This window comes from Equus asinus, chromosome 28 (genome assembly GCF_041296235.1).
Source record: "Equus asinus isolate D_3611 breed Donkey chromosome 28, EquAss-T2T_v2, whole genome shotgun sequence".
Taxonomy (NCBI): Eukaryota; Metazoa; Chordata; class Mammalia; order Perissodactyla; family Equidae; genus Equus; species Equus asinus.
The window spans coordinates 51,095,087-51,122,411 of NC_091817.1; the positions used below are offsets into that span (position 1 = coordinate 51,095,087).

The 27,325-nt window shown below is 53.9% G+C and overlaps 1 protein-coding gene across 11 annotated transcripts in view; it reads left to right on the forward strand.

Moving 5' to 3' along the window:
- The first annotated feature begins 7,851 nt into the window (after positions 1 to 7,851).
- Positions 7,852 to 27,325, forward strand: part of SPIRE2 (spire type actin nucleation factor 2) — a 31,940-nt gene continuing 12,466 nt past the window's right edge. For 4 of the 11 annotated variants that reach the window (XR_011499105.1, XR_011499104.1, XR_011499106.1 and 1 more), the window contains exons 1-5: positions 7,853 to 8,221; positions 19,407 to 19,450; positions 23,966 to 24,322; positions 26,850 to 26,930; positions 27,035 to 27,199. Coding sequence is in view for 7 of the 11 variants with exons in the window: in XM_070500701.1 (XP_070356802.1) it covers positions 7,951 to 8,221; positions 19,407 to 19,450; positions 23,966 to 24,322; positions 26,850 to 26,930; positions 27,035 to 27,199 (918 nt within the window). In the remaining 4 variants the exon portion in view is untranslated. Of the gene's footprint in view, positions 8,222 to 9,151; positions 9,286 to 19,406; positions 19,451 to 23,965; positions 24,323 to 26,849; positions 26,931 to 27,034; positions 27,200 to 27,325 lie in introns of those variants that run through there. The other 7 variants (XR_011499103.1, XM_070500704.1, XM_070500703.1 and 4 more) reach the window with 3 other exon arrangements.

Consider the following 27,325-nt stretch of genomic DNA (forward strand, 5'->3'; position numbering starts at 1 on the left):
CACAGGCACAAGGTGATGCTGGAGGAATTTGCAGATGGTGTACAGAAGGCAACCACAGCAAGACTGAAACCCAAATCCAGCTCAACTTCTGACTAGATTGACTCAACCTCCCCCACTAATGACAGAGCAGAAGATGAGGCATAAACACTGTTGACTTCAGACTCTCCCGGCCTGCACAAAGTGCTTGGCATTCAATGAAAAATTATGAGACAGACAAAAAAAGTGAGAAAAAAAGTCAATCACTCTTAGACAAGGCAAGTAACAGAACCAGACCCAGACGTTGGAATTATCAGGGAATTTAAAATAACTAATTAATGTGCTAAAGTCTCTGATGGAAAAGGTGAACAACATGTATGAAGAGATGAGGAAATTCAGCAGATGGAGGAAAACTATGAAAGACATAAAGAACATGGCACAGAGATAAAGAATGGCTTCAATGGGGCCATCAGCAGGCTCGACAGAGCTGAGGGAAGACAGGAATTACCCAAACTGAAAAGCAAAGAGGAAGAAAAGTTTAGAAAACAAAAAAGAAGCATCCAGGAGCTGTGGGATAGTATCAAATGGTGTAACACACATGTAATAGAACCCCCAAAGGAAGAAAAAGGAGAAAATAGTGCAGAAAAAAGATCCGAAGAGATAACGGCCAAGAATTTTCCGAAAATAATGAAAAACAGCAAATTCCAGCTCCAATAATCTCTGAGGACACAAAACGGGATAAATATGGAATCAAACACCCCCCCCACACACACACACATATTCAAACTACTGAAACCAAAGAGAAAGAGACAGAAAAGCATGCAGGCAGCCAGAGAAGAAAGGTGCTTTAAATGGAGAGTAACCAAGAGAAGACTGACAGCAGGGTCATCGCTGGAAACACGCAGCAGAAGAGGACGCAGGGACATGTTCAATGTGTTGGGGAAAAACATCAACCCTGATTTCTATACCTAGCAAAGATATCTTTCAAAAAATAAAAGCAAACTCAAGACTTTTTCAGACATGCAAAAGCTCACAATTCATTACCAGTAGACCCACACTGCAAGAAATGTTCAAAAAATCTAGCTCTTCAGGCAGAAGGAATGTATCAGACAGAAACTTGGATCTACACACAAAAAAATGAGATCTCCAGAAATGGATAAAATGAAGGTAATTATAAAATCACTTTAAGAGATAATAGTCTGTCTAAAGCAAAAATAGTTGCACTGCTTTGTAGGTTTATTGCATATGCAGAAATAAAAGCATGCCAGCACTAGCACAAGGGATGGGAGACAGGAACTTGGAGTGTACTGTTATAAGAGTGATGGAACAAATTAATTGTGGTAGTGGTTACACGACTGTGTTTGTCAAAAATCATAAAAGTGCACATTAAAATGGACAAATTTTATTGTCTTTACACTTCCATTAAAAATTTAACTTTCCGGGGCTGGCCCCGTGGCTGAGTGGTTAAGTTTGAGCGCTCTGCTGCGGCGGCCCAGGGTTTCACTGGTTCGGATCCTGGGTGTGGACATGGCATCTCTCATCAGGCCATACTGAGGTGGCGTCCCACATAGCACAACCAGAAGGACCAAAAACTAGAATATGCAACTATGTACTGGGGGGGCTTTGGGGAGAAAAAGCAGAAAAAAAAAAGAAGATTGGCAATAGCTGTTAGCTCAGGTGCCAATCTTTACAAAAAATTATCTTTCAACTGATTCAAATAAATATAAGGAAGATCATAAAACTTCAGAAAAAATCACCTTGTGACTCCCCGGAGGGATTTCTAAACATGAACTGGTGTTGAGAATGTGTGAATGGACAGTTCTTCTCTAGTAAGAGATTCCATGGGGTAGTTTGTACTTGTCGATTTTCAACATCCCAGAAAAGGAGGGAAATGGTTCTGTTGCAGAACACGTTCCCTTCAGGTGAGGGCACAGAGTAAGGTGACTACAGCCCGTGATTCCCGGAGTGTCCTGCAGCAGCCTCAGCATCGCCCAAGTACCATTAGTTATGCAAATTCTTGGGCCCCACCTCAGACCTAATGAACCAGAAAGTCTGGGAGGGGTTCTAGACATCTAGATCTTAACAAGACTGCCCGGGGATTCTGATGCCTGACAACGTGTAAGAGCCGTTGCTCCAGGAACATAAAATAAAGAATTTTGAGGATCTGTAAAATTCAAGTGCAATGTTTAGGATAAAATTAATTTTACCCAAATGGTCAGGGTTGTCACTCCAAATGTATTGTTGCTTTTCTGACAAGGTAGGGATTGGGTCTATTTTATTCACTGCCATATCCCTGTCAATTAGAACACTGTCTACCACTTAGAAATGGATCGATAAATACTTGTTGATTTAAGTAATTTTTAAACAGAATCTGTAGTTCAACTTCATTCTGATAAGAGAAATGAAAATTAAGCCATTTTTCACCCGTCAAAGATCCAAAAGTTTGATCACATTCTGGGACTGGGGCTTGGGGACGTCGAGACCCTCAAACATTACTAGTGGAAGCAGGAGTGGGTATGGCCTCTGTGGAGGGAGATTTGAGAATACTTATTAAAATAACAAGTTCCTACATCCTCTGACCCTGCAAGTCCATGTCTGAGAATTTACACTAAACACACATAAGAGGACAAGTATCCACTGTGCTCCTGCAGTCGAGGCACTTGCGACAGCAGCGGTTAAGCCAACAGGATCCCATGCTCAGGAGCTTAGCAACGTACAGCGTTATTTACTCGAGACTGGGAATGACCTACATGCCCCCAGTAGGATATGAAGCTGCACAGAAGAAAGCAGAAGCTCCTTACACACCGATGAGTGAAAAAGCAGAGCATGGACAGGGTGTATGATGTGCTGCCCTCCGTGTAAAGAGGGGATGTGTCTGCTAAAGGCACACAACACCTCGGAGGGATAAGCAAAACCAGGCACAGTGACTGTCTCTGGGGCCAGTGTCGGGGGGAAGATGTCTCAGTTTATATCTTTTCTTCCTTTGAACATCAAACAACATCAAATCAGCCATTATTTCCATAATCTTACAAAGTTCAGGCCTTTGAGGCCAGCCCATCGACTGAGATGGGATGTCAGCTGTGGGTAAAGCTTCCTTCACTTCAGGCTGTGAGAAAGCTGTGGTACCACCAGGGGGTTCATACAGCAGCCACGGTCTGAATAAGACATTTGGGAAGTGTTCGACTCGTTTTTAGCCACCCTACATCACCTGTTCAAAATATAAGTAACTTCAGACTTTGCGAACGGCCTCCAACGTCTCCAGTGGGGAGCACACACAGCGTCTTCTCGGCGTCTGGTCTGGAGCTCCAGGGTGAGCACTGGCCTCCAGCGGCTCTCTCCTCGTCCTGTCCACACAGGATGCTGTCCCCTCCCCTTTCCATCACCTTCTGGGTTTTCCTTCATCATTCTGGCTTAGCTCTGGGACCTCGATGTCCCGTCCTGGACTCTGGATCTCTGTCCCTCCTCTCTCCACGTCTCCTCTATCACCAGCCTAGAAATCTCACAGCAACACCCAGTCCCAGGGCGCCGCCCTCGGAGCTGTCCTGGGCTCCCTTTCAGAGATCAAGAACAGCCTGGCTCTATCTGGCATCCCTGGAGATTCATGGCCTTTATCATTATCCCAAAATAAATCTAAAGCACAAAACCATGGCCTCTCAAGTTTCAGCTTTTCCTCCCGGAACCCTGAGCTCTGCCTGGCTTCAAGGAGCATGACAAAGAGGGCATTCAGGGGCCTCTGTGTCGTGGCAGCAGGGGGCCTGGCCGCTCACTGCACTCGGTGTGCACAGATCCGTTGGGAGGAGCCGACCTGTTTTCAGTCTGGAGTGGAATAACGAAAGCGTGAGTTGCCGGAACCTCTTTACCCAACTCACCACAGGTGAGGCGGCTTGGCCCGTGTCTAGGGGAGTCGCCGGCCTTGGACCTTAAATTGTCTTAAACCCAATTTCCCATGTGCCTGACTCACTCTGACCTTATCCCAAAACACTCAGAGTGTTTTCTCGATGCCACCTTGGACCCTGGAGCCCTGCATGTTCTCTCCTGGGATCATCTAACTGTAATCCACAGTGCGCCGGGGGTCCAGCCACAACGTCTCCCTTTGGCCTCCAGGAGCCTAAAATTAGGATCCTCTAGCTTCTGTGTCTGCAAAGATGCTCAGAGGTATGATCCCTAAAACTTGATAATCTAGCCAACTGCAGTTACGAGCCACCCACCCCTCTGATTGTATTGCTGTGGTGTGGACATGATCTGTAGTTTCCTCAAAGCATCGGACACGGAGCTTGGGAGAAAACAACCTACAGGTGGGCTCCTGAACCATATCAAGCACCTGTATCCCTCACCCACCTGCAGCAACTGTGTTTCCTTCTGCCTGTCTCCCCCTAAGAACCGGGGAGGGGAAGGAGGGACCTGGCTGGGGTTTCACTGGTCTTCCCCAGGCATAAGACATCACTCCCAGTGCTCAGCGAATACATGTGAGCAGCCTACACCATAGCTGAATATTTTGGAAACATCTTTGCTACTGGGATAACTTGATAGAAGTGATTCTTCAATTCCAAGCCCTGATGGATTAGTCATTGCACTAAACATTTCTATTCTGTCCCCAAACACCACCCACAGTGGCTGATGATGTCCCTTCCCTGGGTCTTCCCAATTTACTGGAAATGAAGTTTAAAGAACATGTTTTTAGGAGTAGGCTGCAGGTGATCCCATAATTGTACAAATAACCTTGATCCAAAGCTTTCCAAACTGAGTTAGACTGACTCGATCAATTTCTGCCTTGAGTCTCAGCTCTCTCTCTCTCTCTTTTTTTTTTAAGGAAGATTAGCCCTAAGCTAACATCTGCTACCAGTCCTCTTTTTGCTGAGGAAGACTGGCCCTGAGCTCACATCCATGCCCATCTTCCTCTACTTTATACGTGGGATGCCTACCACAGCATGGCTTGCCAAGCGGTGCCATGTCCACACCCAGGATCCAAACGGGAGAACCCCGGGCCTCCGAGAAGCAGAATGTGCGCACTTACCCGCTGCGCCACCGGGCCGGCCCTGAGTCTCTTTTCTAACAGTTGGAAATACACTGCTTTATTTCTAAAATCCAAGTGGCAAGTTTAAGTTATGGAAGAACTAGCACTTTTGATTCTGATGCTGTGTGTTGCATACTCTGTGGACAAATAGCTGAATGTTTTCACCCTAGTGCCATTTCAACAGGGACAGACCCCAATTCCCGTCTTAACCAGGAGGTGCTTGCTCTGCGCATGCGTAAAAAGCCGGTATCTGCTCTTCCCTTGGTGCGTGTAGCCCAAGCGACTGCCAGTTTACCCACATGAGTCCTTATGGGAAAGGCTTGATCTGATTTAATATATTGGCTAGACTTTCTAATCAAAAGTATGGGCAGTGCTTGGTGCTCCCGCACAGGCAGCAAATGATTCTCTCGACTCTGACTGGTGACCAGTAGGTGGAGCTTGTCACTGTACCCAGAGCTCCCACCAACCAGATCAGAACCTAGCTGTCCAGTTGCTGGAGCCATGGGCCAAGCTGGCCAGTTTTCTCTTCTAGTGGGTTCATGTTTCAGTTCTCATTATTGGCTTAGAAGCCGCTCTAGGGCTCCCAGGCTGGAAGGCTGAAACCCCTCTCGCTTCCACCACCACCCTTAGGCAATGTGGGGCTTGCTGCTAACCTTAGATCCATTTGCAGGTCTCACTGTGTGGGGAAACAGTTTCTAGGAGCATCTAGAAAGCTGACCAATGCTTCTACCTCTGCATTTTGGTCTAGGGGGGCAAAGTCTCTGAGACCAAGAGATAACTAAGTAAAACCTAACTTTCAAAATTTTTTAGTAACACCCCAGTGTTCTAAATCTTGCTGGCTGATGTCCTGGAAAGTGTGCAGGGATCCCTGAAAAAATGATGATCAATGCTGGCTCAGAAATGGGTTTGTACCCTTACACAGGTGACCTCAAGGGCCACTGGGTCAGCCAGGTGGGAGGCATCACCAGGTCCTCACCCAGGACAGTGCTCATCCAATGAGATGCTAAAACCATGTGAACAGTTAGGGAAGTTTGAGGCCCTTTGAAGAAAAGGGAAGGTACTTCTTGCTGCAACCCAACCAGCTTCCAATTAGGGTCATGCCACTTTCTGCTCTGTCCACTCACTGCTGAGGATGCTCCCAACACCCAGGAGGGGACGGGCGACTCCGCCTAACGTGAGGACAATGACCCGAGTTTCTGATGAGTTGGTGGTGAGACCTTCTCGGCCAGAGGTGTTGGCAATGGAAGCCTTTATTCTCATGGAATCTGAAAGCAGAAACCACCCCTTGTGTGGGCCCCTGGGGAACCACCTCTCCGCGGCGTGGGGGTAAGACAGTGCTCCAGATCACATACACTGGGCATTGTGTGTGAGTCAGGGACTTTCCTTAAGCCACCGTGTAGACGTTATTGCTCCTACATACTAAGAGTCCTCACTGAAGGTTTCTTGCTGTTGCTGTTGTAAGGCAGACCTTGACATTTCCACTTACCTCTCTGATAACCTCAAGGGGGTAAAGATTAGACAGGAAGATTAACCTGAGTCCCAGGTTCTTTGCACAATTTATTCAGGAGATAGCATATCTCCCCACACCCCCATGTCCAATTTTCTTTCTACAAAGTGCCCCTGCTCTCGTTATTTCTGCCTGCATAAGCTTGGAGAATTCAAAGTTGCCCGGCTATTGAATATGAAAACTTTGGGCACAATTTGTATTTATCACACTCCTTTTTGTTTGAAGATTAAAAATCCAGATGGGATCATCTGACAGCAGGATTCCAGGTGACAGCCTACACTCCTCCCCAAGTCTCCTTTAAATGAGGTGAAACTGCTGTGGTTTCTATACCCAGGTGTTCAGAATCACTGGGGAACTTTAGAGTCCCGAGTTTCACCGCAGTCCTGACACAGACTCTCCAGCCGTGGAGAAATCTCGAGGCATCTGCACTTTGCTCCCCAGGGGACCCAGGGTTGGGACCCATTGCTTTATTGGTGGTTATTTTCCGACTGCATTTTGGCCCTGTTGTTCTGACCTGGTACAACTGTGGCTCAAGAAGTCTCCGGATCAGCCTGAATAACGCTGCCTGGGGGCCGCGGCGCTGTGGAGGAGCGAGCTGCGCCTCTGTGCATTCTTCATGCAGACACAGAAGCATTTAACGCAGGCATATGGCTCCACTAGAAAGGGTCATTTATTAAGTGCTTCATACCGTAGGGTCTCCCTTGCTGCCATCACCCTATAGTAATCTCTTGAGGTCACCTTGCCAGCTCGCCTTCCACAGAGACCACTGTGGGCATCATCCGTGTGTGTGTGTGTGTGTGTGTGTCCGTGTGGGGGGGATGATTCACAGGCCTCCTGGCTCCCTCTCGCATTCCAGTGTCAAACGTGCCCGAGGCCCCGCAGTCACTGCAGCGTGTCTTGTGCTGGAAGCGGCCTAAGTACGCGTGTGGGAGCCCGGCGTGGGCGCCCGCCGTCTGGGTTTGCCCGGAGCGCCGGGGCTGGGAAAACCGCGTCTCTCTGCACACCTCCCTCGGAGCGCCCTGACCCCCCCCCAGCTCTGCGCCCCCTCCGCCAGGCTCTGTGGCCCCCCAACCCTCCCACCCTTCGCATCCAGCCCTCCCCACCTCCCCAGCCCCGAGCCCAGCTCAGCGTGCCCCCAAGCCCTCCCACCCTTTCTCTCTCCTCTCCTCCCGATTCTGTCCCACTACCAAGCCTAGCTCTGCGCCCCGCCCCCGTCCCGCCCGGCTCTGGTCAGCCCTACCCTCCCTCCCCTCCCCAGCCCGGCTCCGCCCCCAGCCCCTCCCACGCGGGCCCCGCCCTCACCTGCGGTCTCACGCGGGGCGGGGCCGCCCGACGATGACAAAGCAGCGGCCGCGGCGCGGGACCCGCCCCCCGCGCTCGGCGGGTGCGTCGGCCGCCCCGGCGCGCTGTTATGGAGATGGGCCGGGCGCGCCGGCGGCGATGATGGGCGGCCATGGCCCGGCCCGGCGGCTCCAGCGGCGCGGCGGCCGCGGCGGAGCGAGCGGGGGGCGCGGGGCGGCCGGAGCCGTGGGAGCTGTCCCTGGAGGAGGTGCTGAAGGCCTACGAGCAGCCCATCAACGAGGAGCAGGCGTGGGCCGTGTGCTTCCAGGGCTGCCGCGGGCTGCGGGGCGCGCCGGGCGGCCGACGGCGCATCCGGGACACGGCGGACATCCTCCTGCGCAGGGACGGCTCGGTGGGCGCGCGGCGGGAGCCCGGCGCCGCGGGTGAGGCTGGGGCGGGGGTGTGGCCGGGCGCTTGGGGCGGCGTGGTGGGGAGCGCGGGGGGCTGGGCCAAGGCCCTCAGTCCCGGGAAAGGGGCTGCGACCCCTCTCTGCCCTCCCCTATGCCCCTCCTCTGCTAGTTAGGAGTCTCCCCCCTCCGCACCCTCCCTCCGGCTGGACCCGGAGCTCCCCCCCAACCCCGCACCCTCTCTCTGCTGGACCCGGCGATCCCCCCTCCGCACCTTCCTTCTACTGGACCGGTTGCCCTCCCTCACTCTCCCTCTGCTGGACCCGGCGTCCCCTCCTCTGCACCCTCCTTCTGCACCCTCTCTCTATGGACCCGGCGCCCCCTCCCGCACCCTCTCCTCAGCCTTCTCTCTCCGTGAGACCGGAAGGCCCTTATCCGCGTTCTACCTTTTCTGGATTGGGACACCGGCCCCCCCACCTCTCTGCTGGACCCAGACCTCCGTCCCTCCCCCCTCCTCTCCCTCCCTGCCTCTGCTGGACCTAGGAGTGCCGCTCCTCTCCATCCTTCCCTCTCCCACCTGATAGTCCCCTCTCCCTGTCCTGGACCCCGCCCCCTCCCCCCCAGCACCACCCGTCAGGAACCCATTTCTAACATCAGGGCCAGCTGCTCTCTTGCCTCAGAGGAGAGGGACTTTGGCTTGATGGCTGAGCAGTACCTTCAGTGGAGAGACCAGATTCTGCCTTTCCTGTCTCCAATTCTCCTAGCCCCACCTGGAGCTAGTTCCGTCTGCTTTGTGGGTCTGCAGCCCTCAGACTTTTCCACCCAGTGGTTCAGGGCGTGGAATCCTTGTTGCGTGGTAACTGCAGACCTGTGCCTTAGGCAGAGTCCTGGTTAGGCTCTTTTTCCTGAGTATGAGGGAGAGGAGGCCGGGGCTGTGCCTCACTCGGAATCCCGGCTGGATTGCCACCAATTTCCTGGGTTTAAAAGAGAGCAGGAAGAACGTTTAAAATTTGGAGACAACTTGCTTAGTTTTTCTGCTCTTAATCATCAACAAGAACCAACAATTAAGCTTGAAAGGTATCTGAAGTCTATTCAGAATGGTGAGTTTACATGATTTTTAGACTCTTTCTTTAAAAAAGTGTTATTTCTTCCCTGGAGAACCAGAGTTGTGGTATGGAGCTCTGCTGATATTAGCCCAGAAGCTGGTGTCCTGTGGGGAGACTACTGTGTGTGCTGGAGGAGGGCTGGACTCCAGCCCTGGGAGCTGGGGGTTTGCAGAGACCCTCGGGGCAGCCTTCCCAGAGGACGGGGGAGGCCCCGGCAAAGCTAGACAGAAGTGACAGCAGCCTTGGTACCAGGACCAGTCTGCTGAGCCCTGCCCAGGGACCGTCGCTGCATTTCTCTGCTAGTTCCTTCTCGTTCCTGTGCCCTGTTGCCACCGCCTGCTACACCTCTGCCATACACTTGTGAGTGACTGTATTTTGCACAAAAAGTACCAATATATTTGACAGGTTTAACACAGTAACAGTTGGCATGTGAACGGTGTTATTCCCATTTTACATTAGGGTGAAGTCTTGCCCAAAGCCACACAGAAAGTGGCAGGATTTGGAATCAGCATTCATGCTCTTTTTTATTCCTTTCTTTCTTTCTTTCCTTTTTTTTTTTTTTTTGCTGAGGAAGATTTGCCCTGAGCTAACATCCACTGCCAGTCTTCCTCTTTTTGTATGTGAGCCGCCACCACAGCATGGCCAGATGAGTGGTGTAGGTCTGTGCCTGGGAATCGAACTTGGGCTGCTGAATCAGAGTGCGCCGAACTTAACCACTGGGCCAGTGGGGCTGGCCTAGCACTCATGCTCTTAATGCCCATGTTCACTCTCTCCAGAGGCTGGGCTGGGAGCACTGTGCATGATGGCCTCATCGCACCTGTGGGGCCCTGGAATCTGCATGTTCACAGAGAGCTTTTCTCCCGAAGCTTTATTTTCCTCCTTAAAAGCCCATCCCTGCACTCCTCCCCATCCTTAGAGACAAACAATATGACCCAGGGTCTGGCTCCTGGCACCACAGAGTGGGACAGAACTATAGGGGCCTGCCTGGTCTGACTCTCTGGTTTTAAAGGGGAAACTGAGGCTGAGGGTGAGAAGTAGTTTGCCACCAGTCATAAGCAGCTGGTTAGAACTGAGGGGTCCCTGTGTCTCTCTAACTGTGGGGGAGTCAGGCTGTGTTTCTTATTGGTACTCTCCAAAACGTATCAAGAGGGTTGTCCTCGGGAGCAGTGTCATCTGGTTCTGTCCACCTCGCCAGCCCCCAGGGTTTATGGCCCCTTCTTCCTGCTCATTGCAGACCCAGCAGCACTTCCTGCTGCCTCCACACTCACAGGTCCATGGAAAGCCAGGCTGGTGCACAGCTCATGGGTGGCCACTCTACCTTGATCTTTACAGGGAGGTGGCAGCCCGTGACATCAAGGAGCCCAATTTCGTTTTCCATTCTATATGATCTTTGGTTTCTATTCATAAACGTGTCTTGTAAAGGTGGATGAGGTTTATGACTTCCTGCCTCTTTAAAGATGAAGAAAAATACATTATCCTGAACTTTCTTTTCTGTTCTTGTTGAGCTTTCGTGAATCAGCTGAGCCTTTGGACCAGCCATCTCCGTAGGTGGCTGACCCCACGTTTCTCTAGGACCTGAGTGACTAGCGAATTCACTGAGAGATGCTTGCAAATCTCAACCGGGAAAATGTTCACACAAGCCCTCGGGCCTCGTCCTCCCTTACAGAGTTCTGGTAAATCCAGGTGTTAAGTAAATGTTTAAAGTGACCTTAAAGAAATCAACAAAACTGAACCATACTTGGGGGATGAATAATATTATCTTAGCATCCTGGTGGGAGTACTTCTCCCCCTCTTCCAGCTAATTGGGGAAAACTGACTAGAATAAACTTCCTGATCTTAGTCTGAAGACTTCTTCAAAACTGCTTGAAGCCCCTCGTTTTATTTAAAGTGGGAAAATGGAAAATCTGTTAACGTGGAGTTATTTTTGAGGCCATTCTTAAAACCTCCTGATGGGAAAAGGATTCTTTTTTTTTTTAATTGCAGCAAGAAACGCCGTCACTGTGTGCCGTGTGTGCTGAGGCAAACTAATTCCTTAAATGCGGTGTGGTCAGGGACCAGGTGACCCTTGAATGACCTCCAGGGCGGTTCACCCCAGGAGAATGTCTGCTCCCCAAAGCAGCCCTGGCTGTCACCTCACTGGAGAGAGCTTCGCCCTTTCTGCCTACTGCTGGTGAAGCAGCCTCTCCTGCAGGCACCTGGCTGTCCGGCAGGAAGACCCCCTCGGGCAGAAGGCTGAGTGTGGGTGGGAGCGTGTGCCGTCATCATGTGAGCTGGGAGCGAGCCTGTCCCTGTGTCTCCCTTCGCCTCCCCCTTTTCCATGCTGCTTGGGCTAATTTACACACTGCTCTACTTCTCTGATTTTTTTTCTTGTCAGTTTTGATGCTAAAACTTTCCACAGGCCCCACTCTTCACACCTGGGTGCCTCCCATGACCTGTCCACCAGGTCGCACCTGCCCCTCCAGCCCCCCTCCTGCTCTTCCCTCTGTGCCTGCAGTTCTGAGGCCAGCTGCCCCTCCAGGCACCCAGAGCACTGGCACCTGTCTCCAGGGGAAGGCTCCCATGGGTGGCTCCCCGTTGCAGCCCACTGCTCCTGGATGCATGGCCTTCCCAGCATGCCTCATTTTGCAGGCCTGAGTTCCAAACACAGAAACGGTGAATAGTCTGTCCCGTGTTGGATTGTGATGTCCCTTGTGATGTCATGAGCTCCATGGGGCCGAGAATTTTTCTTCCACCTCTTTACCACCAGCCCAGCAGCTAGAGGAACAGAGCAGTGTCCTACCTGTGCCCCTTATCCTCCTCTGTAAACTGGGGTGAGTATGGCACGTGCCCGGGGGAGGAGTGAGGACTGGTGAGGGAACATCAGTACGGAGCCTGCATTCATGCTGGGCCCACGGCGCACACATGTGCACAGACACAGACAGACAGACAGACAGACACACACACACACACACACACACACACACACACACAGGTGCCGCCGCCACCACCAGCATTCTTGTTTCTCTGCTACTGTTACTGTGCATGTCACTGGAGCCGTCTGTCTCCACTGCATACACTCCTTTGTCTCCTGGCCCAATGTGTCCCCTCCCAGGGCTGAAGTAGGATTCAGGGCCACAGAGGAATGTCACTAGAGCACAGATGTTCCAGAAACCTCTGTGTCCTCTGGGTTCTAGGCACTCTAGCTGGACTCACTGGGTCGGTGACAAGTCCCCTCCTGAGTCTCCTGAGACTGGGGACTGTCCCTCTAGCTTGCCTTTATTTTTCTAAATGTTTCTCCATAGGATGAATGTGTGGGTGAGGGTGGAGTGGCCGTGTCCAGCTGTGGTGTCCCTGTCACGTTGGGGAGAAGTGAGAGCTGGTTGGAAAGATGAATCCTGCTGCCAGAGGGGAGGTTATTTCCCGCCCCCGGGATCTCCTGGCAGGTCCTTCCCACGTGGCTTCTCGGCTTCTTGTGCTTCTTGACTCCCCACCAAAGCTGCCGGTGTCACCCACCTGGCCGTCATGCAAGGGTCCTCAGTGCTCTGTGAGGGTTACCCTCTCAGGACGTGGTGTGGACATGAAGCTGGGCCACCAGGGACAGGCGCACACTCTGCCTTCCCATCGGGGTGACAGCAGGTAACGTCTGCAGGGTGCTCGCGGGAGAGAAGCTGCTTGGCGTCGGCCCGCTCTTGTTCACGCCTCTGATGAGAGAGGCATTGTGACGATCCCAGTTGTCCAGAGAGAAAACTGAGGGTCACAGGGGTCAAGTAGCCGTCCAGCCCCCTGGGGATGCAGTGGGGGCAGGGCTGGGGGTGGACTCAGCCGGCTCAAGCCCTGCTCCCCACTGTCTGCCTGGCCTTGGGAAGGTGCTTTCGCTTCTGGGGGCCTCGGTTTTGTTCTCTGAAATGGGAGGGACAGGAGCAGCTACCTCAGGGGCTGTGTTAGTGTCTGTGAAGCCATGGGACATGCTGGCACGGGGAAGCACTGGCTGCTGGGATGGCAATGAAGGTGTCCTCATCCGGCTCCTATGTGCAGCCCATCTTGATCCCACTCAGGATGCAGCACCTGCAGGGAATGGGCCCAGACCAGGGTCACAGGTCGCAGGCCCTGGAGAGGGTGGGGCGCTGCACTGTGCACCTGGCCGAGGGCCTGGGCACCTGCTCCCACGCGTCTTTCCTGATGATGTAAAATGTTCTGCATCCCAGAGGACATCCGAGTACTCCCATCCCGGAAACGGGGAGCGAGGGCTGGGGGTGCTGCGCGGGGCAGGGGGGAGTGGCGAGGGCCTGGCCAGGGTGGGTGCTGGGAAGGGCGGCTGTCTGTGTGACTGTGGGCTGGGTGTGTTTGCATTCCCCGTTCAGTCTTGCCTCTGAGCAAGGATTACCTCACAGGAAGGCAGTCCCTTGACGAACTGTGTTCTCTTTGGAGATGTCTGTGAAACTGCCTGTGCCTGGGGTTGGCCATCACAGATGACCCCCGGGGAGGCTAAGCCTGTGTCTGGTCACCTGCCCCCGACCCACCCGCCCCTTCACACTCACACACCCTGTGTTCGGAGGGGCTTGGATTCTTAAGAAGAGGTCCCTGTGGCTCACAGGGTTCCAGCCCCAGCCTCTCTGCCAACTTCCTCCCCACCCCCAGGTCTTCATGAAGATGGCGTTGTCTGTTCCCTGTGACCGCATCCACTGTGCTTTTCAGTTTGGCACCAGTGGCTGAGCCGTGGGGGCCAGAGGTATTTGAGTGGCTCCCACAAAGGGAGCAGTGTGCACACTGGTGGCTCCAGGCTGGGAATGTGGCCATTTAGGCAAATATGCCAGTGAGTATTGGCTGCAGGAAGATGTGAGAGGTCCGCTCTGATCCTGTTAGATGCCTCAGAGGGGTTTTGGCCTCCAGGTGAGGCCCAGTCAGGGAGGAAGGCTGCCTGGGAGTGGCATCCTGGTAATTCGGCAAATCAGCCTGCACTGAGTCCAGTGCGTGTGGGGGACATGCCTGCCACTGCCTTCAGCTCTGCCTCAAATCCCCTTCCATCACTGTCAAGCACACCCGTGTCCACTCAAGGGCATGTGCCCTGTAGCCTATCCTGGAGATTGGAGAGTGAGAGAAGGTGGGACAGTTGGAAGCAGGTGTAATAGTTTCCTTTGGCTGTGGTAACAAACAGCACAAACCTACTACTTAAAACAACACAAATTTGTTCTCTTACAGTCGGGGAGGTCAGAAATCCAGGATAATCTCTTTGCCTTAAGGCCAGCTGATTAGCAACCTTGCTTCCATCTGCCACCCCGAGTTCTACTTGCAACGTGACATACTTGTCCGCAGGTCCTGGGGATTGGCGCGAGGACAGGTAGGTGGCCCTTCTTCTGCTGACCATGGAGGGAAGAATCACGAATGGAGTGGACGCTGTTCCTCGCACCTGGATTCCACCTCTGCAGCTCAGCAGACCCCGGGTCAGCCTCAGTTAAAGACAGATCCACGGGGCGCAGGGTCCCACCCTGTAGTGTCTGATTCTGCCCAGGTCTGGGGTGGGCCTGTGAATCTGGACTTCTGACCAGTCCCCAGTGGTGCCGAGGCTGCCGACCCAGGACTCAGTCTGGGGCCCCTGGGCTACTGTGCGTGGATTCCCTGGGCCACACCCTCAGAAGGGGCCCCCAGTTCTTGCTGGAACACCTCCAGCGCCAGCATACTCATTCTATCTTCAGGTAACTTGAATGGTCAGTGAGGGGAACAAGTCGTGGTGTGGTGTCAGCTTCAGAGCCAGGCTGACTGGGGGTTGGATCTCAGCCAGGTGACCTTGGGTAAGTTCGTCACCCTCTCTGGGCTGCGTTGTGGGGCAACAGCAAGGACTAAATGACATAGTCCCTGAAAAGCACCCAGGAAGCCCAAGTGAGCCGTCATTAGCCGAGGGAGGAGGAACACTTCAGTGTGTAATGCACCACTTCTGACCCTCGGCGGGGTCTCCCTGGGGCTGTCCCCGAGAACGCCGGCAGGGGTGGGTGTGGAAGTCCTGCAGGAGCAGAGGAGCGCTCACCCTCCCCTCCCCAGAAATTTGTGAAAAAGCAGAGGATCAGCTGAGGATTTCTTGTTGGGGGTGTGTGGCCATTCTCTGGCCAACACGTGCTACCTGACTTGGGTCTCCACTGGAAGTGATCCCACGCGTGGGGGTCCCAGGTCCTTGCCTGCGGGAGGAGGACGCCACGCCCTGTGGGTGCAGCGTGAGTTTATGGAGGAGCAGGTGGCTCTTACCACAGCCTGTCACCATGGGCAGTGGCGGAAGTGAGGTGGAGGAAGAAGGGCACGCGGCAAACACACGGATGCCTTTGACCCAGAGAGCCCTGTGTTTGCCAAGCAAACACTCCGCCTCCGTGGTTCTGAGCGGGCCTTTTCCCTCGTGGCTTCGGTTTGCCTCTGCGCTTTCAGCAGCTCGTTTCTAGAGACCAGTGCTTGGTCTAGGACATTACTTCAGTTTTAAATTTGTTTCTTGATGATGAAACCACTTTTTATTGATGACTTACTCGGTGCCCGACACTGTGTGTGTTTTCGTTTAATCTTCACAATAACCTGTATGGTAGGTGATTTCCCTGTTTATAAGAGGGCTCTGAGGAGATTGGAAAAGCCAGTAAGTTGCTCTAAGCCACACAAGTTGTCTGATTCCAAAGTCTGTGTTTGCTCCAGACCGCAAGCTCCTGCCTGAACTGAGTGAGCAGGGTAGATGCCATGCTCTCTCTCTCACGCCCCGCCCCCCCCAAATACACATTAATTTCTTGACTCCATAGCACACCCCATGCTCCAAACTCAGAAAGTGGGAAGGGAGTGCAGATGGAGAGTCTCCTGCCAGCTTCCTCACGGTGGGAGAAAGCCTCATGCGTGTGTTTTGTGTGTGCACCGGCAGGCAGGTGACTGTTGCCCATTCTAAACACGGGGTTGCCCGCTGCTGTTTCCCTGAATAGGGGGCTCAGATCATCTCATTGCAAAAGGACACCTTCTTTTTAGTGCCATCTGTGCCCCTTGTGTGGACGTCTCCATGTCTTGAGGGGACATTATGTGCCCCCGATGTGTCACATTAGGAAGGGTGTGACGGTGGGTGGTCTTGCGGGTGTCGAGCTACCTGAGCTCACCTAAGCGGACCTGCTCAGTCAAAAGGTGAGTGGGGGTGTAATTTTGAGAGAGGTTTCAAGTTGCCTTCCTTGGGGTCGTGGCCATTGTCCACCAGCACTGAGTGGGGCTGGCATCACCACAGCCTGCAGGGGCCTCAGTCTGCCTGCCGGCCCCCCCCACCCCTGCCACCTGGCCACACAGGTGCTCCTGAGGGCCCTAAGCCTGAGTCATGGAAAGGCTGGGGCCTCTGGGCTGGAGGGTGGACTCTCCCCTTTGTAGTTTTCATTCATTGTCAGTATTGAAGAACCCTGGGGGGGTGCAGCCTGGGGGAGCTGATGCTGTGGCTGGCCTCCCCCAGAGGTGGGAGGGACTGAAGAGGGGAATCCTGGCTCCTCCACAGCCATTCCGTGTCCTGACTCCAAGCCTAAAGAGAGTTGGGCAGCATGCCGTCGGACTGAGTCTGGCCAGGGGCCCTGGGGTCCCACTGCCTCATTGTCACCCGGTGGCCTTGCTCTCTGCACCCTTGCAGGGCATCATGCCCTAGGGAGCATGAGTGAGGCTTGGTAGGTGTCGTCTGTGTGCAAGTGAAGAAATGAGGTCAGAGAGGCAAGACCCCCAGAGTCATCCCCATAGGTGGGTAGGAATCTGGCCTGAACGATGTTCCTCATTCCTACCCCACCCCCCTGGGCAGCCGGGGACTGAAGCTGCCAGGTAACCCTCCTCCCACCACCCGCCTGCTAGGCATGTGGGAGCACTCCTCTTGAAGCTGCTTGGGGCACTCCAGGCTGCACAGTCTGCACAGACTTCTCTTCTCCAAATGAAATATTTCATCTTTTACTACCATAACACAGGGTCATTTCAAAGCAGACTCCCTAGCATCTTGATTTCTCCTCTTTTGTTACTTTATACAAAAGAAACCAGAGTAGCTTTCCTTTTCCAGTACATCTTGGTGAGGATGTACTTCCCTGCAGGGAGAGAGGAGCGCCTAGTGGGGTGACGCGGTGGAAACCAGGTGTCCTGGTTCCGGCTCCCAGCTCAACGCAGCATCAGCAGACCGAGTGAGGCCCGTCAGGCCCACTGTCTCCCTTTGCTTCTATCTGGGTCTCTGCTCGCCCCTCGACAGAATTTTTCAAATAAGCAGAATGTCGTTTGCTCAATGCTATGTGACTACATGGATGACAAACTCATGGTGGCCACATGCAGTTACACCTGGTTATTCCAGGCTGGAGGGTGAGGAGGTGACTGTGGGATCTGGCAGTGCTTGATGGGGGTCCCAGCTCTGACATTCATTAGCTGTGTGGTCTTGGGTAAATTTTTCAATCTGCCTGACCCTCAGTTCCCTCATCTGTAATGAGGGAGTCACGGAACCAGCCTCTGGGAGGTGGCTATGTGGATTGAAGCCATAACAAATCATTTCTCGGTTTTGTAGCAAAGAGCTCTGTGCAGAGAGCCGGGCACAGCCTCAGTCCGCTCTGAACCTCCCCGAGGGGTGGCTTGCGCATCAAACCCCAAAGACTCCCCAAGTCCTTGCAACTTGGAATACAATTAGATTCATGAAGGCTTACTTTGTTAACATATGGACTGTTTAAGCCAGGGATAAAACCATTAAAATTATTCCAACCAGAAAGCTTCCCACTGACTGGAGGACTCCACACACCTGTGCTGTCTGTGAAGGGCACGAAGGGTGGGCCACCCTGCCCCTCCTGCTTGCCCATGGGGACGAGGCAGGGCCCTGGCCCCTTCCAGGAAGCGCCTTTGTTCTGGGTCTGATTTCCTCCCCCTTCCATTGCCTCCATCCAATCATAGCACAAAATTTATTGAACGCCCCACATGAGCCACAGTGTGCTGCTTGCTGCTCTCTTTTTTATCAACTCTGCTGATGCTGAGAGTGGACTGTGTTCATTACTTTAATGGCTCAGCCCCACACACGCTCCCTTCATCTTGGCAATCTTCCTGGCTCTTGATGGCATTTTGAAAACATTTGCAGAGTTAGCAGGTTCACTTAGCAGAGAATTTCATGGTTTGTTTTTTATATCCCATATTATTCCAGAAAGAATTTAAGGCAGCTGAGTTGACAGCCCAACACACTTCTACCTGCGGGCTTAGTTCAAGGAGCTGGGAGGAGTGGGTGGGTTTGTGTGTTATCCAGCCTGGCATCTTGGGGGGCCGCAGGGGGCAGCTTCTAGAGTGACCGGAATACAGATTCTGGGGTCCCCCATGCTGGCCTCACCTGGCACCACCACTTACCAACTCTGACAGTGTGGGGCAAACACGCTCACCCCCATGGGCCTCTGTTTCTTCCTCTGTGAAATGGGTACCAGAACCACCCCCCCCCCCCAGGTTGTATGTGCGTTGCATGAGTGAGCGCTTGTGAACGTGTTAGCTCAGTGCCATGTTTAATAATAAACATGATAAAATACATAGAGCCCAATCTAGCACCTGGGCTTCAACGGGGGACTGTGATTCTCTCTGGGGGGAGACCCCCAAATCCAGAGGTGGTGGCCAGATGCTGACTTACCCCGCTCAGCTGTTGGGGCAAAGTCTGTCGTCTCCTGTGAGCCTGAGTTTCCCGTCTGACTGCTGTGACTCAGAGGCATGGCCTCAACCTGAACTTCAGACCAAGAGGTCTTTCCTGCAGACCTGCTGAGCTGCCCTGCTTCTTTCTCCCTCTCCCCTCCACCCACGCTTCCCAGGGGCAGGACTGGCTCCATGGCCCTATTGGCTGCTCCCTCTGGGCCGTCACCTTGGGTGTGACTGCTGTGTGGGATGGGCAGGGGGGCTGTCTTTGCCAGCTGACCATCAGCCCCCTGTGGGCAGGATCTGCGTCGCTCTCCTGGCCCCTGCACCAGGGGGCGTCCAGCCAGAGCTGGGTCTTGTAAGCGTCTGTCCAAATGACCAGTGTTTCAGCCTGTCATGAGCTTTCTGGTTTTCCGATGGAGACTGGGGGATGCGCTGTGTGTTCTGAGGGGAAGGTGGGTGGGCATCCTGCTGGGCGGGTCCTGGGGTCCTGAGGTACGGTCTTGACCCCCTGCTCTCTTCTCTTGCAGAGCCCACAACAATGGTCGTTTCACCCGCCAGCTCGGAAGCCCAGGTACTTTTAAGATAATTTTTAAGTTTATCTGATACATATTAAAGCTTAGAAAGCATATATACAGTTGTTTCTGTGAGCCGGGACACACATAAAGTGCTCAAAGGGCTTCATCGGAGAGGCTTGATGAAGAGATTATTCTCAGAGGGTGGGCAGGTGGGGAGAGAGGGCCCATCAGGCTGGTACGGAGCCCTGAGAGCCTCAGGGGGCCTGGAGGGGAGGGGAAGAGCTGATAGCCCACCTCGTTCTCCCCTCCCCTCACTTCCTGGCAGTGCCTCCCACTGAGCAGAGAGACGAGGAAGGTGATGTCTGCAGAGCCAGCCCCTGGGCAGAGAGTGTCAGGCGGGGGCGGGTCTGGGAGGCCAACAGGAAAACCAGCCAATGACCAATGCCCGGGACCCCACCCAACCCAGAGCTCCGACCTCCCCAGTAGGACTCCCTGTTTCTCTGCCCCACCTGCCCACCCTCAGGTAATTTGTCCTGAATTTGATGTTTATCATTCCACTGCCTTTTAAAACAGCTTTATGCAAATATGTATTTATATACTAAACACAGTGTTATACCAAGGAGGGTGGGCATAGGCCCGAAGAGGCTGTCTCGTCTGTTGTGGAGAACTTAAAAACAATAATAAAACCATTCCAAACTTTTCCTACTTTTTCTTATTACCACGTGTGGGCAATTCTTAATCAGGTCAGTGATGAGACCCCGCTCCCGTCTGGGGCAGATGCTCTGCTGTTTGAACAATGCCCGGCTCAGGCTTGCTGTGAGCTCTGGACGAGGTGTGGTGCGACATGGTTTTCTGGAATCTGAGTGAGGAAAAAACAATAATGTGTTTTCAGGACTCATCTTCATCACTTTCACTGCTGCACCAAAGTCTGCATAATTTATTTATCCGAAGCCCGGGGATGTCCCCTTCGCTCTCCGACAGCGCTCCTGGGGCAACCCTGCTGCCGAGCCCCCGGGGACCTGCATTCACCACCTGCCCTACGTTATCGATTTGAAACTATTTGCCAGGAACTTTATATGTGGGGGTCCAGTCTGGACCATTTTGCCCAGAGGCCCCTAAATGAACCCCATAGCCCCACCCCAGGAATCAGGGCAGGGGCTAGCTTGTCGTGTTTACTGGATTCCCACCATTGGCACCCAGCTGACGCTGGCCTGTGGCTTCCGTTCTGCTCTCGTCCCCTTCAGTTCCGCGGGAGGGTCCCCTGGGCTCACCCCCCAGGCCGGGGCTGCTGGTTCCCACGTTTCCATGGGCAGGCAGGGCTGGAGGTTCTGAGACCTGGCTGGCTGCCCGGGTTTTCCTTATGGGAAAGCAAGTGCCCTTTGTCTTCCTGGGAGAGTTTCCAGTGTCTCGGGCTGGGGCACAGAGAAGCATTTAGTGGAGCAGCTATCAGATGAGAGGCTTGAATTGGAATTAACCCTTTCCCTGTTGTGCTGCTAGCTCAGGCCAGCAGCCGGGAGAGAGGGAGAGGGGCAGCGATGGCCCGGGGCTGCTCTGCACTGCCTGGGGCCGGGGGAGCTGCCTGCTGTGCCCTCTGTCTGTGCTGCCCGTGCACTAGAGGGGTCGTGATTGGAGAGCCCAGGTCAGAGCCTCTACTGGGGTCAGCAGGGGCTCTGGGCAGACCTAGAGTGGGTGTGAAGGTCCCTTCCACCATTATCTCCTTCCTGGCACCTACCTCTGGTCCAGAAAAAGACTGACAGGAATTCGTGTGAACTGTGGCTCTTGCCAGCCCAGTAATCTTGAGGGACATTGGGCCGCTCTCTAGAGAGCCCCTTGCCCCGGGGACTCCACCCAGCCCTGGCCAGGGCCTGTGGTCACCTATCAGGTGTGACCAGCCTTTAGGCCTTGGCCTGGTGCCCTCTGATTCATGATTCTAGGGTGTGACTCGGAGCTGGATCTGTGACCCTCGCCTGCCTAAAGCAGAGATAAGACAGCCTCCAAGGATGGACCAGGATTTTGCTGACTTTAGGCTGGAACTTTGCTCCCATTGGAGCCCTGCTCTTCCCACTGGTCCCCTTGAGCCTGGGCAGACCGCCCCCCTCCCCCCCAGGTCCCCTGCAGGCTCTCCGTGTTTCTCTAAGGCATTTCCGAAGGACAGAGAAGGGCTGTTCTTGTGCCCCGTCCCCTGCTGATGCTGGCTCTGCTCAGGCAGGTTCCCCTGGGCTCCAGGTGGTTAGAATGTAGGAAATGAGAGGAGAGGCAGAGGGGGACCCTGAGGCCAAGTAGACAGGGGAATGGAAGGTGCCCTGGTGAGGGCATGGCTCCATCTGCCACGAAGCAGCCTCACACCCTGGCACAAGGCTTAGGACACAGGCCCAAAACACACCCAAGTCCTGTTACTGAACCAGTTTCGTTTTGCCTGCTGCGCAGCATGCCCATCATCAAGACGATGAGTTTGCAGCAGAGAAAGGGTTTATTCACAAGACAGCCAAGCGAGGAGACAGGAGAGTAAGTCCCAAATCTGCCTCCCGAAAATGGGGATTAGGGATATTTATGGGAGAGGGGCAGGTGGTTGGAAGTGCAGGGTGGATGCCTGGAGGTGAGGAGGAGTGAGGGCACTGATGATCCGCGCCAGCACAGTCAGGCTTCACGGCTCTGCACAGGACACGTGTTCACGGAAGGGTGGCCTTAGCAAGATTTGGGGTGGAGTTTTTGGCCCCCTGACATCGAAAGGATCACCTATCGGGCATTCTCGCAGACCCAGTTGATGAGTCAGTGGTCTTAACCGGCCTGAACTGGATAAGGGGTAGACTCTCAGTTCCTGAAAAACAACTTAAGCACCTGTTAGCACAGTGCCCCAAGTGTCGGAGATGTGTCTCTGGGGTGGCCTTCAGTGAGGTATTACCCAGCTACTTCTGCAGACAGACAGCTGGGTATGGTTAAAGCAAGTCGGCCTCGTTTCAGTCCCAGGACCAGCCTGGCCAGTTGCTAGCTGCAGTCGAGTGACCTGACATTCTGTGCCTCTGTCCTCTGCCTGTGAGACAAGAGGTTATCTTGTGGCTTGCTGCAAGGGGAAGTGGCAAAGGGCTCAGGGAGTACCCGCCGTAAGAAGAGCTGTTGTCATTTTTGCGTGTACATATCTTTTGTGTCATCATCGTAAAGGGAAAAATGAAAGCCGTTTAAAAGACAAACACAAGGGCTATGCAAACTAGAGGCGGTGTCCTTATCATTGCCATGTGTTCAGCTGATCCCACACGGCACGTCCCTGTCCCAGCAGGTCTGACCATCGCAGGGCCCCGTGCCCATGGGCAGGGAATGTCAGGGTGCCGGTGGCAGTGGAGCAGAGGAATGTCCTCCATGTAACACTGGTCCCCCAGATGTTAACGGTAGTCCATGGAAATAGGGTTCCCTGGCAGGTAAACTGAGAAATGCTGAGTCAAGAGGTCTCTCTACTTCGGAATCACAGATTTTTAATGTGCTAATGCGCTTTTTTAAAAACTTCCTATGGAGGATTTCAAGTGTATACAAAACAAACAGAATAGCATTGTGGACCCCCATGTGTGGCTCAGCTGCCCCAGTTACGTTAAGACAGCTGTTCCTAGGGAGCCCCACCCTTTCCCCTCCCCCTGCTCAGGTACAATTTTTTTTAGGTTTTTCTTTTTCAAGTTAAATGTACATATATTATTATTTACATGCAGTTTAAAATATTGTAGTGAGGGGATGTCATTTTTTGTAAGTTCAAGTGTCAAACTTTATTACGTACAGTTAAGCAATTATTCCAGCCCCATTTATTGAACAAGCTAGTCTTTCTCCTTTGATTTAAAATATACTGTTATATTACATAAAGAGCTAATATTTAATTAGGTTGTCTATTTTTTTTTACATCAAGTTTATTGGGGTATACTTTACCTTCGATGAATTGTAACAAATGTATCACCGTAATCATGAATATAGACCTTTCCATCGCCCCAAAAGTTCCTGTGCCCCTTGCCATCGCTACCCTGATCCCTGGCTTGGAACCACTGACCTGCTTTTTGTGGCCATAGATTACACTTGTGTTGCCTAGAGTCTCATATAAACAGAACCATGCACCATGGAGCCTGTCTGGCTTCTGCACTCCGAGTTGAGTGTGTGTGAGATGGGTCCATGCAGCTCCATCGCTTGCACTGCTGCCTGGGGTCGCTCTGTAAGGATGGGCCACGTTTGTGTATCATCCACGAGCTGAAGCCATGTGGCCAGCCCAGGTGTGGGCCCTAGGGCATTGCAATAGGAGTCTTAGGGGATGCCGTTCTTCCTCACTCCGGGTTAAATACTGGGAGAGGAGCTGCAGTAAATGATGTCTGATTATGGGAACACGCCAAACTGTTTTCCACAGTGGCTGTGCTGTTTGCGGAGCATCCTGTTCACCCTGTGCCGTGTTTGCTTGTCCCATGGTATATCCCTCTGGACAGACAGCTGGCTGTTTCCCTTTCACTGTCAGAAGCCTGTAATTCAGGCCTGGCCCCCGCCCTGCCCGGGCCCCTTGCTTCGTGGGGGCCCAGCCCCTGGTGACTGTCCGGGCCCCTGTCCTGCAGATGGTGCAGTCGCTGGGCTTCGCCATCTACCGCGCGCTGGACTGGGGGCTGGACGAGAGCGAGGAGCGCGAGCTCAGCCCGCAGCTGGAGCGGCTCATCGACCTCATGGCCAACAACGACTGCGAAGACGGCGGCTGCGGGGCGGCGGACGAGGGCTACGGGGGCCCCGAGGAGGAGGAGGAGGCCGAAGGCGGGCCCCGCACCGTGCGTACCTTCGCCCAGGCCATGCGGTTGTGCGCTGCGCGCCTGACCGACCCCCGGGGTGCGCAGGCCCACTACCAGGCCGTGTGCCGCGCACTCTTCGTGGAGACACTGGAGCTGCGAGCCTTCCTTGCGAGGGTCCGGGAGGCCAAGGAGGTGAGCAGAGCGAGGGTGTGCTAAGGGGGTGGGGGGTGCAGGAGGGCATGGGGGTGCTTCCAGGAGGCCAAGGAGGCCGGCGTGGGGGGCGGGGCGCGGGATGCGGAGCACGTAGAGGGAGAACGGGGCAGGAGGGGCGGCGTGCTCAGGTGATGAGCAAGGCGGAGGGGTCGCAGGAGGACTGGGAGACGTGAGTAGGTGCCTTTGTGTGCCAGTCCAGAGCTGGCGGCGGGGCGTGGCCGTCCGTTGCCTTTAGTGCGTTGGTCCTACAGGGAGTGGAAATCCTCAGTCCGGGCTGTGAATAGCGGTAGCTACTGCCTGCGCTCTGGGGTCACTGTCCTAAACGCCTTATAGGTTTTAACTTAACCCTCACACCTTCGTAACCGGTTTTGCACAGGAGGGCACTGAGGCTCAGAGGCCTTAAGTAACTGGCTCCTAGCGTCTTGGCCCCATGACATCACTCCTGTTGCCTCTAAGTTACTAATCTCCCTGACCCCTGTTTACATCTGCAAAGGGGGCTGTGCCTCCTGCCTCCTGGCTTACTCCTCCAGGTGCCGGTTCCTTCTGAAAATAGGACGCTAAAGGCAGCCGCTTCCTGTGGCTCAGGACCAAGCACAGTGCTCAGTGTGCTTGGAGCTTTGGGGAGGTAGGCAGTTGAGGGAGAGAACACTTGCCAGGTGTTTGCCCTGCCAATGACAGTCCGATGTTGCCCTCCACCACCCCTCTGTGGGTATCTCCCATTTTACAGAGGAGCAAATGGAGGCCCCAAGTCACAGAACTAGTACAGGGCAGAGCTGGGGTCTAACCTGGCTCCCGCGCTGGCCTTCTCCCCCAGGGCTGTCCTGCCTCTTTTGGTCCCAGAGTTAGGAGCTGACAGTTTTCCTCTCAACTCTCCAAGCCTCTCCCTTGGAGGGAACTGAGGTGTTTCCTTGAAACAGGGGTCTTGGTGCACAGGGACCCTGCCTCCCATCAGCATTTCACAGATGAGAAGATGGAGGCTTCAGAGAACTTGGGGAATTTGCTCCACTCTCTCTTGTTTAAGTGGCAGAAGGTATTTTTGGAATTAACTGAGTCCCTCTCCTTGGCATCTCGGAGGTGTTCTTCCAATGACGTTAATGCTGTGTCTTTCTTGCTCTGAAGTCATCTGTTCTATTGCTAAGATCAGTTCCCTACCCAGACAATGGGAGCTCTTTCTTCAGAGGAGCAAACAGCTCTAGGCTTCCAGCAGTTTACCCAGGATGAGTTCAGGGAATTGGTGGTGGGAGGGAGTGAGAGGAGGGTCTGTCAGTGGGGCACAGCTGGGCCGGCTTTGGGCAGAAAGAGCCTGCTCAGGGACAGGTATAGACACTCCAGGAAGAATGGGAGACCCACCCTTCACGCCCTTTGCCCACAGGGACTGCCAGGTCACACACAGGTCTATTTTTAGAATCACACTCCTTGTGCTGCACAGAGACTTGGCAGCATTTTCCAGAGCGTCCCAAAGCGGTTTGGCAAGTGGCTTGGGCGAAAGCCAGGCTACCCAGTTCTGTCTTATTAGGGGAGAGGGGCTGGTGCTAAAGGGCACATGCTTCTCCAGTGGGGGGGGGGGGGGGGGGGGGTCGGTGAGAACGGAGATCCAGAGAAACGAAGGCAGCCAATCTAGCAGCTTCTTCCCAAATTTTCAGCATAGAACAGTTACCTGACAGCCCCTGACATCCTTCTTGGGTTCTCACCACTTCACAAAATATACATCTCTGTTTCCCAGGACTTGCCACCATCTACCCACCACTCACCCACCCACCTACCACTCATCCACCTACTCACCCATCTATCCATCCATCACCATCCATCCACCACTCATCTATCCATTCATTCATTCATTCATTCATTCAACCAATGTTTAAGACCTAGCATGTGCCACACTGTGCTAGGAGCCAGCACTATTAAGATGAGAAAAACAGAAACAAAACATGGTTCAGACAGCAGTCAAAGCAGCAGATAAATGTGGATGTCCAGCTGGGATCCTGTGCGGAGAAGGGGCCGTGGGTGTTCTGATAGGGGTGCGTGTGGCCTGGGCGAATCAGCTAGGGGAGGCGCTCCTGAGGAAGTGCCCCGTGAGCTGAGATCGACAGGAAGACGAGGAGCTCTTCACAGATGCGGGAGAGCCAGGTTGCCAGCCTGCGTCTGCTGTCTGTGGGGGATACAGCATCTCACTGGGGCGTGTAGATCAGGTGAGAGAAGGGGGTGGGTTCTCTATAACCAGAAGGTTCTATATGGGGGCTCAGAGGGTGTTATGCCCTCGCCCTGCCCTCACCAGGGAGAAGCTGCCAGAGAGCCAACGGGAAACCAAGTGCCCCATGTAGCTCCAAGGCTGACGGCTTGGTTTCCCCTGATCTCTGAGCCCCAAAGCCTTGGCCTAAATGCCCCTTGTCCTTTTTTAGCTGGTTCAATAGTAGCCTGTGTGGTAAGGAAATGTCCCCAGATGGACAGACCAGCAGGGGGCCCACATCCCATGGCTGCCATTCTCCCACCTTCCCTGGACTAACAGATGCTGCAGAAGCTTCGGGAGGACGAGCCGCAGGCAGAGAAGCCGCTGGCAGAGCTTGACAACCTGGGGCGCACGGACTGGGTAAGACGCGGTCCCCTCCTGTCGGGACACAGACGGTTCTGTGCCTGGAGGGCCCGTGGGAGCCCTACCGGGGCTAATGGCATTTTCATCTCCTCGGGGCCCAGGCCCGACTGTGGGTCCAGCTCATGCGGGAACTCCGCCATGGGGTGAAGCTCAAGAAGGTGCAGGAGCAGGAGTTTAACCCCCTGCCCACCGAGTTCCAGCTTACGCCCTTTGAGATGCTGATGCAGGACATCCGCGCCAGGAACTACAAGCTGCGCAAGGTCATGGTGAGCTGGGGAGGACCAGCCCGGAGCCTCCCTCCCGCCGCCAGCTCAGGAGTCCCTGCTCTGCGTGCCACTGCCCAGTTTATTCGAACATGAATAAAGCAGATGGCTCACGGTTGCACTGGGAAC